A 17008-nucleotide genomic window follows, 5' to 3' on the forward strand; every position below is an offset into this window, starting at 1 on the left:
CCCCTCGGGTTCCTACATTTTTTGTCGGTTTCCTCTCCGGTAAACAGTTTCCTATCGGTACCGGTTTCCTTTTTTTTTTGTCTGAATCCCCCTCGGTTTCCTCTTCGGTAAGCGGTATCTCCCAAAATTGGGGTCCCGGTACAGTAACAGTAACGGTACGGCGATCCTTGATTTATACAATAGATTTTTTTTTTTCGTTTAAGCATTTTGCTAGAACCTCATTTTTTTTTAGAAACGTGGGCGGTGCCACGGAGATATCATAAAAGCCCTCACGTATGGCGGAGGAAAACCGTGGTTACAAGAGATAAGGAACAAACATACAACCACGTATAGAGATAAGGAACAAACATACAACCACGTATCCAACTCAGCAAACCCAAACACGAAAAAGACCTATCCCGACAAGTGGGATTGAATCTCTCTGTCATCGGCTCTAATAGCCTCTTCCGAGCACGGAGGGACAAGCCCCATCCATCTCGAGTTCGAACTTTGAGTAACAGCAAAACGGGCTAAATTGTGAGCCGCAATATTACAAATACGAGGAATATGCATAATTTTAAACTCAATCAGATTATTTACCTCTCTCTTGATGTGATGCAAAATCGTCCCGAGCTCAGTCATTGGAATCTCTCCCCCGACCACCGCCTTGACCACCTCCGAGCAATCCGAATGAAGCTCCAATCTCGACCCGCCGATGCTGCTAGCCAAAACTACGCCCTGGAGAACTGCAAATGCCTCCGCGAGCTGGGGGGAAAACCCTCTAGCTTGGGAAAACGTTTGCGAGGCTATCACCCTTCCAGTGTGGTCACGAGCAATGCACCCCACGCCGAATCCTCCCTGGTCCCGATCTAGCGCAGCATCCACAGTCACCGAGATTGTTCCTTGCGTCGGAGGGATCCACCTAGGCTTGGTCGTCCTCTTTACCTCTCTCCGTACTGTTGTCTTGTTCGCATCTCTGAACTCTTCGAGGAAACTCCCACTCCACTGAACAAGCTCTGACTGATTCCAAACTTTCCTCCCCGAGACGACATTGTTCCTGTGATTTCACAATTCCCAGATAATAGTGATATAGAATTCAAACTTACTTACCTCGAGAGAGTCTGCCGCGCTGAGAATGTTGGCAAAAACCTCGCCCTCTCCGTGCGCCAGGAGAATCCCCCCGAAGCCCGCCTCTTTCCAAACCTTCCTACTCCACTTGCAACCCCAGAGCGCATGGTGAACCGTCTCAGCCATACTGGTGCAGATAGGGCAGCGATCGTCAGTGATAATCTTCCTCCTAGCCAGGACGGTGCGAGTCGGGATCCGACCCTTGCAGACTCTCCAAATAAAGAGCTTCACTTTAGGAGGAACTCTTAGTTTCCAGAATTTTCTCCACCATTCCTCAATCAGTGACTGGTCGGACGAGCTAGCCTCATGTATGGGTTCCATAGCCACCCGATACCCGCTCTTAACCGTGTACTCCCCGTCCTCCGTGTAGTGCCAACGGCGACGGTCAGGGATCCCTTCTCCACCGCACGGGATACTCAAAATAGCCCTGGCGTCTTCCTCTCCAAACATTGCCCGAATGAGCGGGTCGTCCCAATCTCCGTCCAGCCTCATCAGCTCTGCAACTCTCATATCTGGTGGGACCAGAGGGGGATCAACCCATGAGAAGGATCTCGGTCTAGGGATCCACTTGTCTCCCATAACCATGACCGACTCCCCATCCCCGATGTTCCATCTCGTGCCAGCTAGGATGATCTCCCTCCCCCAAACCAGACTGCGCCACATAAAGGAGCTGTTCGACCCGCAGTGACCACTCAAGATGTCCCCGTGTGGATAGTAGCTCTCGCTGAAGACCTTGCCTACTAAACTGTCAGGCCGTCTGAGGAATCTCCACACGTTCTTCGCGATCAGAGCTTGGTTGAACTTTTCCAAGTCCCTAAAGCCCATGCCACCCTCCAGCTTGTTCCGCACGAGGACCTCCCAAGCAACCCAGTGCGTCTTATTGGCCCCGTTGCAATTTCCCCACCAGAACTTTGCTATGGCCGAATGGATCTTCGAGATCAGTGTCTTCGGAAGCTTGAGGCAAGAGGCCACATAGCACGGAATAGCCTGAAGGATAGACTTAATAAGCACTTCTCTGCCGGCCTGCGAAAAGAAAAGGCCGTTCCAACCCTTAATCTTCTCCCAGATGCGCTCTCTCACGTACTCGAAGAGCTCTTTCTTTTTCCGTCCTGTGAAAGCTGGGAGGCCTAAGTAACGTTTATGGCAATCCGTCCTCCGAACTCCTAGGGTCTGGGCAAGGAGCTCCTCATCCTCCTCCGTCCCGACGTCTTTACCAAAACAGACATCAGATTTCTGAAAATTAACCAGTTGCCCCGAGGCCGTAGAGTAAACCCTGAGGATATCCGCCACAGCCTTGCATTCCTCAGGGCACGCCTTAAAGAACATCAAACTATCATCCGCAAACAGGAGGTGGGACACTCGAAGGTTTCCGAAGTGGACCCCACTAATGGCTCCCGTCTGCTCTCCCTCTCTGAAGAGACTCGAAAGGCCCTCAGAGCAGAAAAGGAAGAGGAAGGGAGAAAGCGGGTCGCCTTGACGGAGACCTCTCTGGGGAACCACGTGGCCTCGAGTGGTCCCATTAATGTTGAAGGCAAACCGAACCGAAGAGACACATCTCATCACTATTTCCACCCACCGGGCCGAGTACCCGAGCCTCAGCATCACCGCCTCCAAGTAGGACCACTCAACCCGGTCGTAAGCCTTTGCCATATCAAGCTTAAGGGACGCCCACCTCCCGTTCCCAAACCTCCCTCTCTTCATCGTGTGAAGCGCTTCAAAACCCACCATAACGTTGTCAAAGATGAGCCTACCACCCACGAACGCGCTCTGATTCTCTGAAATGGCCGCGTGCATAGTGCCTTTTAGACGATTCACAAGGCACTTAGCAACTATCTTATAGACGACGTTACACAGGCTGATGGGCCGAAACTCACTCACTCTCCGAGGTTCCTCAATCTTAGGGATCAGCGTAATGATGGTGTCATTAATGCTCCCCACATCCTTCCCTTCGTTGAGGATACCAAGACAGGTCTCCGTAACCGACCCCCCAACCACGTCCCAATATTTCTGGAAGAAGATCGCCGGGAATCCATCCTTTCCCGGGGCTTTGATGGGGTCCATCGAGGAGAGCGCACTCCTCACCTCCGCAACGTCAAACGGCCGCTCAAGCTCGTGGTTCATCTCCTTCGAGATCCTAGGCTGGATGCCCTCGACCACTGCCTCAATATCATGAAGCGACGGACCGGCAGAGGTGAAAATATCCTCGAAGTATCTGGAGATCACTCTCTCGACCTCTGCCCCGCTGCTAACCTCATTAATAATAATAAATTGTACATAGCATTTATGGTGATATGCACACGATAATAATAAATAATAATAAAAATAAAAATTAATATAATATAATATCACATCCATATTGATCAATCCAAAATTATTTCACATGCATTGACATGAATTATCACGTATGAACCCATCCTTCGATTCAAAATGTATATAGTATATAATCATGCATCTTTACAAAAGAACATTGTAAGCAAAATGATAACCAGAGGTAAATAAGAATAACTAAATAAATAGAAAAATGAAAACTAAACCGTAATACTATTAAAAAGTGTCTAATTTAATTTAAGATTTTTATAACCCTCACTCTAATAATTTTAACAACATGAAGAGATCCTTATAGAAGCCTGCTGGTCGAGTTATGATCTCGTGTCTCGTCTTTGCTCTCGATCGAAACAGAGGAATCGTGCCACGGCGCGTCCACAGACACGCCTTCCTGTTGACTGTCGTGGGAGTACAGCGACACGTCTGGCGTGCTGTCGTAAGTCAGCCTCTCGAAGGCCTTGAACTTCGCGTCTTTCTCGGCGGCGTTTCGCTTCACCAACGGGGCTTGGACCGGTATTTTGCCTTCCAACATACTCACGACCGAAGACATTGGTGGCCTCAAAGTGGGAGATGGGTTTGTGCAACAAAGCGCCAAGTTCAGCATTGTCATTGCCTCCTTTTTCGAGTACTTTTTGCCTAGACTTGGATCCACTAGCTCCAACAGGTTTCCTTGTTCTTGTTGTACATAGGCCTTGAAGAACAGCAAATTTTTAGTTAAAACTCATCACCAAGTGTTTTAACAAGAGTCATATTGGTGCAATAACTGAAACACTTACCCAATCAAGAAGATACACAAACTCTTCTTTTGGCCTGTAATTTGTGTTGCTCTTCCCGCTCACGATCTCCAAAGCTACTACTCCGAAGCTGTAAACGTCTGCCTTGTCGGTCAAGTAACCTCTCATCGCATACTCAGGAGCCATGTAACCTCTGAAGAAAGACAGATTGTGAGTCAAAAGGAATTTGAACTTCAATGCAACATAAGTTTCAAGGGTAGATTATCTTACATTGTTCCTGCTATTCTTGTGCTGATATGGGTGTTCTCTTCTTCATCAAGCTTTGCGAGACCAAAGTCCGATATCTTTGCATTCAAGTCCTTATCAAGGAGCACATTTGTTGCCTTGATATCTCTATGGACAATCTTCAACCTCGACTCCTCGTGAAGATAAGCCAAGCCTTTGGCTATCCCGATGCATATTCTCTGTCTTGTTGGCCAGTCCAACTGTAGCCGATGCTCCGCAGGACCTATAGCAAGGAAAGAGCATTGCATAAACCCTAATCCCTAAAATTACATGCACAAACTATGATCCCCCCCGAGATTCTTATTTTTTTCTTGTCAAGGCAAGAGTTTACCGAAAAGTGCACGAGCAAGACTATTGTTCTCCAAGTATTCGTAGATGAGCAAGAGTTGGTTTCCTTCGATGCAACAACCATAAAGCTTGACTAGATTCGGGTGTTGCAATGCAGATATCATTCCTATCTCGGTCACGAATTCGCGGTTCCCTTGCTTTGACTTCGCCGAAAGCTGCTTCACAGCTACCACACGCCCATCCGATAGTACACCCTAAATACAACGCAAAGAGATTAAAAAAGCTAATCAAAGTTCTCATCCACTGATATTTTTTCTCGTTTTATACAGCACTCACTTTGTAAACAGGGCCAAAACCCCCTTCGCCGATCTTATTCGCACCGTCAAAGTTACCCGTAGCAGATTTAATGTGCCTCAGTGAGTAATGCCCTGTTTGAAGCTCTAATGCGCGTAGTTCTGGAACATAAACAACATGTATATATATTAATCTGTTCATACTGGTATGAACTTGTCAACAATAGAACCATATCTCACCTGGATCTTCAATGTCTTTTTTCCCCAAGTAACCCATCATCCAGAGCGCTAATAGTATAAGTACGACAACAGCACACGATCCGATCACAATGCCAATGATTGCTCCTACACCCAAGCCTTCCCCAGTGTCCACTTTAAAGTCTGCAGATAAATAAAAATTAAAGTATTGATAAATAATTCAATGCAATTTAGAATAAAAAGAAAACAAGATGTAACGAACGAGAGAGGACATACTCGGTGTTATGGTAATAGCGGAAATAAGAGGTCCATAGACACCACGTTCCGGAAGAGCAGTCGTTCCTTTTCCCGCCCAATACAAGTGGATCTCAAGTGTGCTACCATTAACAATAACATTGTTAAATGTCCTCGTGATTCCTTTCAGAGCACCCCCGGCTTCGTCCATGATGTTGAAATCTCTCAGTACTAATTCGTCCTATATATTCACAATCACATATCACTCTTAAAAATAACAAATAAATAAATAAACCCCTATGACCCAGCTATATAGTTACGTACTCACCTGAATCGAGACGTTGAAAATGCGCCTACCGAGGCTAGCGTAGGTCGGGCCATTGGAGATCATGATCTCGGCGAAGTGAAGCTGAACTTTGTAGCTTCCTTTTATCATACAGAGTCCATAGTACCTGAGCGATAGAGGAGAGAGGCGCGCCGATTCGTAAAATTTTGGGTACGTTCCTTGTAGTGCTGTTCTATTTGATACCACGAAACTTCTATCCGAGGCACTCGTAAAACGCCCAGATGAACTGAATCCCCACTTCTCAGAAGAGGAACTGAATATAGCCTCACCGCTGCTTTGCCTGTCTTCCTCGTACGCGTTCCCCTCAAAGTTTTTTTGTCCTTCGCCTCCACAATCGATGAACAAAGAATGGCCTGTATTTAATGACACGGAAATATGTACATCATACTCTACAAGCAGTGTGACCATGTTCATAGACGATGCAAATCTAGACTTACGTTGCGGTTTTTTAGAGCACGGGAGGTCCTTCTGTATGCACCATCTATTGATAGAAAATTCGAGTCTTGATCAGTATAAATTTTGGTGAGACTAATAATACACAATGTTGAACTCAAGAAAAGGACTTACAAGTTGGCCGGGGCAGACGAGTAACTAGAAGCCAGATTCCTGTTTTAGAGGTGAAAGTAAGAAGTCAATAAAATGTGTTTTTTTTTAAGATACAAATTTTTGTTTTAGCTAAAGAGGGGAAATGAGATGATGGTATTACGGAGTCAAACTTTGACATGTGAGTCGATCAGATGGCCTTGTGAAATTGTTGTATGATAAATCACTGCAAACAAAGGTTACAAAGCATCTTAGTCTATATGCTATTATGCTGATAAAATCAAAAATTAAAACGTGAATTCCAACGCAACGAATAGGAAATAGGTCACGGATGTACTAACAAGTTATTCTTGGTATCGAGTATCCATTGCGGTACTTCTCCGGTCAGTGAGTTGTTCCCCAGATACCTTCATCCATTAGATCACTGTTCAACTCTCTTTTCACAGTGTATGAATTCAGAATATAAAATATAAATAGTCTAAATTAAAAACTTACAAGAATTTCAAAGGTTTACTCAGACTGCTCATACCACTTGGAATTTCACCATTCAACCTGTTGAAACTCAAATCCCTACACAAAAGTCCAGTAAAAAAAAGGTAACTGTATGGCCAAACACATAGCAAAAGTACAAAAGCGTTCAGCTCTTTTATTCCAAGACAACTGTTTATGCCAATTATAGGACTTACAAAAGCTGCAATTTGTTGAGATCTCCGATGCTTCCTGGAATTTTATCTTCGATAAAGCAGTTCCTCAACACCCTGAATCAGAGAAACGAAAGAAAAATTTCAGAAAAAGCCTTTTCCACTGATACAAAATCAACCATATATCTAGTTTAGGCATGTTGAACTCACAGCTCTTTCAATTTTGTGAAACCCGTCAAATCAGGAAATCTCATAGGTGGGCCCCGCAAATCAGATATTCTCCTGATAAAAAGAGAGAAGACATATCAGATACCTTGATTGATTTCTAAGACTAATGAATAGTGTGTAAAGTAAAATCATATAGTGAGTAAGTAACGGTGATCTCACAATTCAGTCAATGCCTTTAGATTCGATATGTTTGAAGGAATAGGACCCTCCATGTTTGTGCCTTGCATATCCCTGAAACAAACTTGCACTCTTAGTTATGTGATATAGTAATCTACATAGGATCCAGGACAAATAAACATTTAAATTAAATTAAATTAGCAGAGTTAATTCTGTCACTCACAATTCCGTGATATTGATCCAGTTACCAATGAAAGCAGGCATTTTCCCTGATATTTTGGTCCCATCTATCCTACTGCAGATCATAAGTAATAACAGTAAGAAGTCTCAAAATCAATAATCATAACGAAATACATACAGGATCATCGAAATATATAATTTGTACCACTTACAAATCGGTTAAGCTGGTTAGAGCTGCATATGTTGCTGGTATCGGTCCGGTGAAATTATTTCCTGATAGCAAGCTGTACAATGAAATAAACTGACATGTTTATATCACATTACTTACGGCACAAGTAACCAAATAACATACTAATTATTTGGCTGAAATGAGAAAATGAGATAGGAACGTAGAGAGGACGGTGTCCTTACAGTCTGCTCAAATTCCCCAATTTCCCAATCTCCGGTGGAAGAGGTCCGGAAAGAAAATTGTTTTCCAAAACCCTGTAATGATAAAGACTCCAATCAGTTTATATACATTTGATAGAGACCAATTAATCAAAATTAGTATGTATATATAGGTGTGATTTACAATTCTGTGAGCGTAGAAATGTCAGCAATCTCCACTGGAATGGAACCAGCAACACGGTTTCCCAAAATAGACCTGTTGTTGAAAAACAAAAGGGACGTTTAAATAATAATCGCTCGACAAAATAATCATAATATTTATACAGTTGTTGGAGATGATGACCATCGACTTACAGAATGCTTAGTTTGGTACGAGACAAGGTTCGAGGGATTGTTCCATTGATGAAGTTCCGAGTGAGATCACTGTTCAGTTGACGAATATATAAACACTGCATCAATCACTTATTTTCTTCTTTTCTCAAGATCAGTGTAGCACTACTAATTTAGCATATTTTTACATAAATATGTCACCACTCACAGTTGTCTTAGTTGAGTAAGATTTCCGAATTCCTCTGGAAAAACACCCACTGCATCAAGAACCTTCAAAGCGCTGTCATGTCATACGCCATAGATAAGATTCTTAATTAGTCGTTCCAAAATTCTAAAACCCGTATTCAGGCAGATATGATTATATTTACGTACATATTTGTTGACTTGTGTATGTACTTACATAGTCGTTACATGGCAAGTTCTGTTACTGTTGAAAGTACAATCACACGTGACATTGCTAACACTTTCTGAATTCGCTCCAGTAAATGCAAAGCTTGAAGCAGCGTTGAGGCAGGAGCTAGTGCTGATACTACGCCAGTACTTACCCAGTTGTAATTTTCTTGATATTGCTTGAAGAGCTCTCACTGCATTCATTCAATTTCACGCGCAAGTATGCATTACAAATTTCAAATTACGTATCGGTTACTTCATACCAAATTTATGATAAATTCTAGTCCTTTTTATAGGTTCGCCGCTTCAAAACCAATTTTTAACTAGGTTGAAATTAAGCGAAAGTTAATTTTTAACCGGTAAAAGAAGTTGAGCAGGGTTAACGGATTTTTAAAATATAGGTTAGGAATTTTTTTAATTAAAAATAAAGGATTTAATCAAGAGGAACTGTTTTAAGCTGTTATTTTGGTTGAGTATGATTTAAACCGAAATTCAAAGTTAATATTTAACCAAGGTTAACCAATATTGCAGTGATACGAATTGACGATCAAAATCGAGTCAGCTATTTGTTTTTAGTATAATTTCAACGGCCGTCCATTGTAAACCAATATATTATTTTTCTCTCATTGATTAATTTCCCATGTATGACAATATTGAATAGCGACAATATGACAAAGACAAAGCACGTGGATAGTCCAAAAATGCCAGTCATTGCTGCCATTATTTTTTCCCAAGTTTTTCAAACCGATTAATAATCTTATAAACTAAACTTCATTCCAGCCCATCATGTTGCTATTAAATAATATAGTAGCTTTAACACTTTACAGTTGTCTAAATATTTACCAACAATAAACTTATTATGACACTATTTTTACAAAGAACGAAAAAAAGGTTATTCAACAAAGACAAAAATGGAAAATTTCAGCTACCATTTGGTAAAACAATTATAAATGACATTTAATAATAACGCTCTAGTGAAAAGTCATGAAACAATTTATAAAAAATTTAAGAGACATTAATTTTATAAAAGTCATAAAGCTCTAGTGAAAATTATAATTTGACTACTGGCCTTAACTTTAAAAAAAAAAAAAAAAAAAAAAATTATCAATCGCTCAAAATTAATTATATTATTCGCTAAATGTAAGCTGAGTCTACCAAGGTGTACTCATTTTATTGTCTCTCGAAAACTGCGATAATTAAATTTGGACGGCCATTTTTCAAGTTTCAACTTGCTCAAGCATTAAATTATATTAAGTTGGACCAGGTCCAAGACCTGAATCCATGCTGAGCTTGGTCAACGAGCCCTAATTCTGAATTCAGTGTGACTCTTGTAAGGAAATTTGAGGGTAAATTTGTAATTTAAGTGATAATAAGCCAAATACATAGGTCTTTTTTTTAATAAGTATGCAATAAATGATGCAAGAAATAATATAACACATCTTGTGGGTGCCACTCTATGACTGTAGGATCTAGCAACTCTGTGGGCCCCACAAAACCAGGAACTTACTCAATGTTTAAAGAAGACTAAAACCGTGTTCTATTATTTGATCATAATGACAAAGAGGTAATTTAGCAACATAGTTTATAATATAAGGCATTTATTTAAATTTAAATCCCGGATGTAATACTGACCGAGAAGCGATTAGAAAACAGTGAAGTTCACGTGTTGATAAAAAAACGATAGAAAAACTGTCGAAATTGATTTTTTTTAGAAAATGATAGAAAACGAAGGAGATAAAGTTTTGGGAAGAAAGAGGCGAGAAAATGACTGAATGAATAATAAAGGTTACATAAAATTCTAGTTTTCTAATAGGCTAATTTATCAACTTCCTTATCTTTCCAATCAATTTCTCAGCAACCAAAGTGACGATTGAAAAAAAAAACTGAAATCTTAGAATCGATTATCAAATCAAGGAGCGAAAAAAAAAACGTACCTTCATCATCCGGTATTGTCTGAGCGTTGGATCCAGATACCGTGAAGCAAATCCAAACCGAAAACCCTAAAATGAAAAACGCCACAATTTTGTTCGTCGAGAACACAAATCCCATGGCTTTCTCTTAAAAAATTCACAGTGGCAGAAGAAACAGAGAGACAGGAAAGGAAGAAGGAGACTGAAAATCCAGTCGAGTTAAGAAGAAGATTTGCGACAGTGCATAACAGGGGAATCCAAGAGAGCCAAGTTGTAATGAAAGCAAATATGGAATTCTAATAAAGATGTTATCTACGGATTAGTTTTGTAAGGAAATAAAAAGCTAAAGAGCGGTGAAACTGAATAGTGAAAAGACCAAAAAGGGCAAAAGAAGAAACATGAGAACGAAACAAGTACGGAAGAGAAAAGGAGAGACTAAAGTAAGACATGCAAATAAAGCCGCCAATTAGGAATTGCATTGCATGGCGGCCACACCACACGGTTAAAAATAATTTGTATATGCTGCATGGCGGTAATGATAAAGTTAACACTTTTAGCATTTTCTATCATCGTTATTCTCAATTAAATTAATAATATAATTATTTAAATATTGAATAATATAATTTCATTTACGTTTTTTTTTTTTTTGGTGAGAAGTGATTGACCAAAATCACATGATATGAGATATATTAACAGTGCAAACACAAGTGGTACTATCGGTTAAAATTATATGATATAGTACAAAAACATTAAGCTGAAACAGAATAAATCTTTCATCTATAAAGGGATATGCATAATTGCAGTTCAAGGGGTTTGAACTCAGAACCTCTCTGTCGTGATATGTGTGAGATTAACACTAGACCAAGTTAATTACCACTTTTTTTGGGCTATTTTGAAGAATAGCCATATTGGTTCAACAATATTAAGGGACTAGCTCATGTTTCATTTTATTAAGTAAATAGCCCAACTTTAATAGACTACCTAAACTACCCCTATCATCCACAACGTCCCTTAGCCCTAACTCCTTTCCTCTCACCGTCGCCCCAAACCTCTCCGACGACGACTCCTCCACCACATCTGCCGCCGCCACGCCCTCCTGCTCCTGGTTCTCGAAGCTCCGGCGAGTCCAAAGACTGGATTTCTCGCATAACCGTTTCACCGGCGAGATTCCGACGATCGAGCTCGCTCGTCTCCCGAGACTGCTGACTCTCCGCCTCGAGTCGAACCGGTTCGACGGAGGCCTCGACGAATCCTCGCCGCATAAAAAGAAGAAGAGAAAGAAAAAAATCTCTGATTTTGTTGATTCACTGCAAATTCGCGAATAGGTTAATTTAATTAACGTACTGGAGTGAGTTAGGTTAATTAATTAACTGATTCATGAAGGATTTGAAATTCACAAAAAATTTACAAAAATAAGAAGTTAAGTCAATTGATATTCAAAGCATTCAATTAATTAACCTAATTCATAATTCAATCATTTAGTAAATTAACTTTACTCACAAAAAAATCAGAACCTAGGCTAATATTCAACCAATAAGTTAATTAATTAACATAACTCACTCCAGTACGTTAATTAAATTAACCTATTCCCGAAAGAAGTGATGGCATTATGGTCTGAGCCGAATATATGGGCTATTTGTTTAATAAAATGAAATTTGGGCTATTCCCCCAATAAGAATGACAAACTTGATTAGTTACAACAAATTTTAGTTTTCTTTTTTATTGTCACATAAGTCTTATCTTAGTTTATATTATTTTTTAATTATTAAATAATAAAATGAAAGTTTTAAAATTTAAAGTCCAATGTATCATGTGTCTTTCTTGTTAGGAATTATAATTCTTTATTATATTTTTTTTTTCAGATCATTGATTATCTACTTAGAGTTGATTAATTAACGTTCAAAACGAACAGAAAGGTTATAAGAATCAATTACTTTTTTTTGTTTGAAACCGCATGAAAATTACTAGGAAGGAAGGAAGTCGCCATTATCTTATAATATCTTATAGTTCGCTGGTTTTTATTATTAAAATTATTTATAATATGGGGGCAATTAATAGCTCGATAATCCATCCTTCTTTTTTTAAAAATGGAAAAATTTGCAAAATAACCATTTAAAACTAACTAATTAGTTGAATAGTTAAAGTTTCAAATTTTCAGCATCAATCAAAGTTACGTTGTCAAATATTTTTAGAAACCAAAATTAAATTTTTTGACAATTATTATAAGCAATATTTTACTTTCAAAAATCTTAAGATTAATTTTTTTTAAAATATGATTACTGCATATTTTGGCTATTCTTCTAATTTTAGGCAAACATTGGCTATTTTGCAAACCCTTAACTTTAAATCGGATATTTAGTCAAATCACCCTTTCAAAAAAAAATTCAAGTTTCATTTTATTAAAAAAAATATCTCATCAAGACGAAGTTAATTAAATTAATTGTTCAGTTAATTTAATTAACTTCGACCTAATGACCTATTTTTCTAATAAAATAAAACTTTGACTAGATTCTTAAAAAGAGGTAGAGAATTGGCTAATTGCAACAAACTTATTATAATATTTTCAAAATAAAACAATGTTGTTGAAAAGCTTTTTTTTTTTTTTTTGGGTGCAAAACAGCATTATTTGTGTTAAATTGGCGCCAAAGCTCTATAAGTATTATGTATAACAGTTTGCGCCCAGACAGTATTATAAGTATAACAGTTCGCTCATCATTTTTTTCCTTGCAACCCAAAAATGGTCTTGTGCTATTACAAGAATTGGCTTATTTTGTACTTGTGTCGATCGAAATACCGTTACCGTTACTGTTCCGAGCTTTCGAATTTACTGGTAACCCCCCGTACCATAAAAGAATACCGGGGGAAGCGAGAAAAAAAAGGAAACCGGTACCGTTGAACTTACCGTTACCGTAGAGGAATACCGTCAAATACCGTATTTACCGAGGAGAATTCAGAAAAGAAATATACAAAAAAACATACAAAGTACGTAGGATAAAATTCATAAAATTAAAAATAGTGTAGAATGTTTCAACACAATACCAAATTACAAACACAACAAAAAGTAAGTTTAATAACCAAAATGATAAAGTTCAACACAATCCACCAAATACTATTGTTCAACAAATTCAACATAGGAGGGATACAAATGACTACTCAAAGCGGCCGTATGCAACGGTCATACAGTAATCATATCAAGTCATATATTGAGCATATGCACTAAAGTACTTGTCCAAGTGATAGTCGTACTCATACTGAGATGAAGCAACAGACATGGAGTGGAGGGGATAACCTGGAACTTGTTGCACCGTTTCGGGAGCGTAACTTGATGCATAGGAGTCCTGGTAGTTGTAACTGGAAGATCCGTCATCATAAGATGACTCTGTGCCTTGAGGACCAATTGATACTGATCCGAAGTTGTAGGACAAGTCATCAACGTCATTGCTAGACGTAAATGACATCGCATCATTCATACCTCCGCCCTGACCTCCGCGCCCGTATCCTGAATCAATAAAAGGCAGGGTGGTGAAGACGATCGAAATCTTCTTGCGATGGTGCGTATCTAAGTTGAGCACCGCCGACATCACCAAATGAAGTGCCTCCAGCAGTAAAGGAACCTCCAGCCCGATATGAACCTCTACCACCTCCCCCTGATCCACCGTCACCTTCACCTCCATCTGCTCCGCTTGATCTACGGCTTGAACCTCCGCCATCTGAATCCGAGCTGTCTCCGGATCCGCTTTGAGGTTGGACGTCCTCGTTCAGCACTCGCTCCGGATCAAGTCCAATCTCTCGAGCCGCTTCAGCTACTGCCGGATCCGAGTTCTGGTTGACGTCGTCCATGTGAACTTCGTCAATCCAGCGGAGCATTTCGTCGTCTCCCTCATTGTCGTTCCCCGAGCGTTCGAAAGCTCGTTCGATGATATCCAAAGGATCCATCGGGGTGAGGTTGTTGTCGTGAATCCGAGTTGCTTCTCGGAGCTGCAACTTCATGTTGTATGAGCAGAAAACAAGCTTTTCGAGTCTGCCGTACGCTAGACGGTTCCTTTGTTTTGTGCGGACGAGCACAAATGTACTCCAATTCCTCTCACAAGCAGAGGCGAATGAAGTTTGTGACAAAATTCGAATGGCCAACGTCTGTAAAGTCGGGGTCCAATTTCCGTAAAGCTCCCACCACTCACCTGCAATCATGTGACATAAATCATATCATGTCATTTCTTACCATTCCATGACATAGTTAATGCATACAATTCATCTCACAAGCTTACTTGCACAAAGGGTGCCTCGTGCCGAACAACACTTCTTTGTGAGAAGTCCCCTCGAGCGTCTCGAAATGCGATTAACTGTAATTAGAAAATCAAATAAGACTCATATATTCATAATGTGATATAGCTTGTAACAATTTATAGTTTTATACCTCTCTCCCAAGAGTTGACCCATCAAGATCCGGATGCAAGAAGTCGAACACCTTTGTGACAGCGGCCATGTGAGTATTGTTCATGGTTATATCCGGGTTAAACAGCAACTTTGGATTTAGGAAGAAAGCTGCAATGTATAGTGGATGTTCCATTTGAGTACTCCATCTGTGGTTCACGATGTCGACAACCCATTTCTTCCCACTCATCGCTTCCAAATTCTTTTTCATCTCGTGGAAGACGTAGTATAGTAATCCCATCGTGGGATGCACCTCAGTGTCCACTAATCGAAGAGTGGTGTACATCGGCTCGAATATGGCACACACTTCGTCCACCGAATTCCAGAATCTGGGATTTAAACAAGTCTCGGATACGGATCTACCTGTAGGAGTTGCACTCAATTTGGAATCATCTCACCATTGACTACTGAACATCGTCCTCAACGCAGCTCTCTTCTCTCGGAGACTTCTGAGAGCTAGATAGTTCGTGGCAAATCTTGTTGCGCCGGGACAGATGATTTCACCTGGGGATGTCTCTCGTAACTTGGACAACACAGTGCTATGGTTGTAGATGAACTTAGTCGCATCCCTCGCAGCTTTGATAGTATGCTTAACACTATCTCTCTTCCCAATATCTTCAAACATCAGATCTAGACAATGTGCGGCGCAAGGTGTCCAGTACACATGGTACTTGCGTTGTAATTTCAACTCGGCACTCTTGTAGTTCGAACCGTTGTCGGTCACAACTTGGACGACATTGTGTTTTCTGATTTCTTTGAGCACTGTCCTCAATATTCCGTAGATGTAGTCCCCTGTTTTCGTATGCTTTGACGCATCAACAGACTTTAATGTTTGCATTGTAATGTTTATGATGCTCAGTCTGGTCGGCCCCGTCCAACCATCAGTGAGTATGGTGCATCTGTATTTTACCCACCGCTTCTTTTGTTCTTCAAGGTAGTTCTCCGCGTCTGCAACCTCCATATCGAGGTACTTGTTATGAATTTCATACGGAGTTGGTATAGGAACGCCTGGACCTGCAATATGCCAATATACATCATGTTAACGTTTCAAGAACACATGCGATTCGACAATATGAAAATACAATTACTTATCACGAATTGAGGATTACCTAGATCTTGAGCGGACGGTATCATGTTTTTTAACTCATGCGCGACGGCCTTACTCGCCGACACATGTTAGTGAACAAAGAATTTTGTTATGTGTCTTCCGAGCCACGTTCTCTTCTTCGGATCAACTATCTCATCAATTTTTGTTTGCTTCGCACTCGCTGACTTATATAATGACGGAGCAACTGGTGGAGATTTTGCCGTAGAATCACTGCCGGGCCCCGACATCATCCGAGCCTCCCATTCCGTCTTAGCCGCCTCTTGTCTTGATCTCTTCATAACTGCTCGCAATTGCGCTTCGTAGTCTTCTTCTGATTCTTCCACGCCAACATTTTTAGTCAATGTCTTGCGAAGCGTAGAATCCAACGACTGTTTGTTCTTCTTTTTAACGACATTGCCTTGAAGTAAAGCTTGCATCTCTGCTTTCACTTCAGGATGGACTTTCTCACAGAATTTGACACTCCTCGTTAGCTCTACATGGGCTAGGTGGTTTTTCACTCTCGTGATGCCGCCATCTCCCATAATGTGCTCGCAAAATATGCACTGGTGGCCGCTACTTTTTCCGGGAATTGGTGTGCAATACTTCCTAGCTGGGTCGGGGGCCGACATTCTTGCAACTTGTAATCTACAAATTAACAAATAACATTTACAACATAATTCGGATTAATTATAAACATGAACACAAACTCTAAAATTAAAAACAATTCATAACAATATACCGTAAATCAATAAACAAGTTCAACATAACCTTAATCATCACTAACTAATCCCAAAATTACCAAATAATTCGGATTAATTACAAAAAATTATAAACATCAACACAAACTCTAAAATTAAAAACAATTCATAACAATTTCAATAAACAAGTTGACATAACCTTAATCACTAACTAATCACAAAATTACTAAATAATTCGGATTAAATACAAAAAAAA

At 40.2% G+C, this 17008-nt stretch overlaps 2 protein-coding genes across 2 annotated transcripts; both read right to left on the reverse strand.

The window, feature by feature from the left end:
* Positions 1-3523: 3523 nt before the first annotated feature.
* On the reverse strand, positions 3524-10855 carry LOC149401289 (putative LRR receptor-like serine/threonine-protein kinase At1g53440). Its single transcript, XM_089611238.1, has 24 exons — positions 10561-10855; positions 8637-8820; positions 8445-8516; positions 8261-8329; positions 8091-8162; positions 7931-8002; positions 7732-7803; positions 7563-7634; positions 7382-7453; positions 7205-7276; positions 7040-7111; positions 6849-6923; positions 6695-6760; positions 6517-6579; positions 6378-6416; positions 6248-6291; positions 5793-6163; positions 5507-5705; positions 5273-5413; positions 5076-5194; positions 4783-4993; positions 4437-4674; positions 4209-4359; positions 3524-4123 (listed from the first exon to the last, which is right to left on the reverse strand). Exons 1-24 carry the CDS (start codon positions 10673-10675, stop codon positions 3725-3727), a joined length of 3060 nt encoding a protein of 1019 aa, XP_089467364.1. The 5' UTR covers positions 10676-10855; the 3' UTR covers positions 3524-3724.
* Positions 10856-13727: 2872 nt separating this feature from the next.
* On the reverse strand, positions 13728-16683 carry LOC149401290 (uncharacterized). The gene is made up of 6 exons (XM_089610655.1): positions 16233-16683; positions 15376-15981; positions 14951-15330; positions 14834-14876; positions 14169-14714; positions 13728-14035 (listed from the first exon to the last, which is right to left on the reverse strand). The coding sequence occupies exons 1-6, from the start codon at positions 16681-16683 to the stop codon at positions 13728-13730; spliced, it is 2334 nt and encodes a 777-aa protein (XP_089466781.1).
* Between the last annotated feature and the right edge of the window lie 325 nt (positions 16684-17008).

Source organism: Urtica dioica, chromosome 4 (assembly GCF_054948205.1).
Source record: "Urtica dioica subsp. dioica isolate 48M chromosome 4, U.dioica_male_clone48M_v1_H2, whole genome shotgun sequence".
Lineage (NCBI taxonomy): Eukaryota > Viridiplantae > Streptophyta > Magnoliopsida > Rosales > Urticaceae > Urtica > Urtica dioica.

Bases quoted from the DNA above. Each gene is read 5' to 3' on its own strand.
- LOC149401289 (XM_089611238.1), bottom strand. From the start codon at position 10,675: ATGGGATTTGTGTTCTCGACGAACAAAATTGTGGCGTTTTTCATTTTA. The intron at 8,517-8,636 runs GTAAGTACATAC...ATGACATGACAG, and splicing joins ACTTGCCATGTAACGACTAT to CGCTTTGAAGGTTCTTGATG. The intron at 4,124-4,208 runs GTAAGTGTTTCA...CTGTTCTTCAAG, and splicing joins TTGTGTATCTTCTTGATTGG to GCCTATGTACAACAAGAACA.
- LOC149401290 (XM_089610655.1), bottom strand. From the start codon at position 16,683: ATGTCGGCCCCCGACCCAGCTAGGAAGTATTGCACACCAATTCCCGGA. The intron at 15,982-16,232 runs GTGCGAAGCAAA...GGCATATTGCAG, and splicing joins GTCATTATATAAGTCAGCGA to GTCCAGGCGTTCCTATACCA. The intron at 14,715-14,833 runs GTGTTGTTCGGC...ACATGATTGCAG, and splicing joins AGGGGACTTCTCACAAAGAA to GTGAGTGGTGGGAGCTTTAC.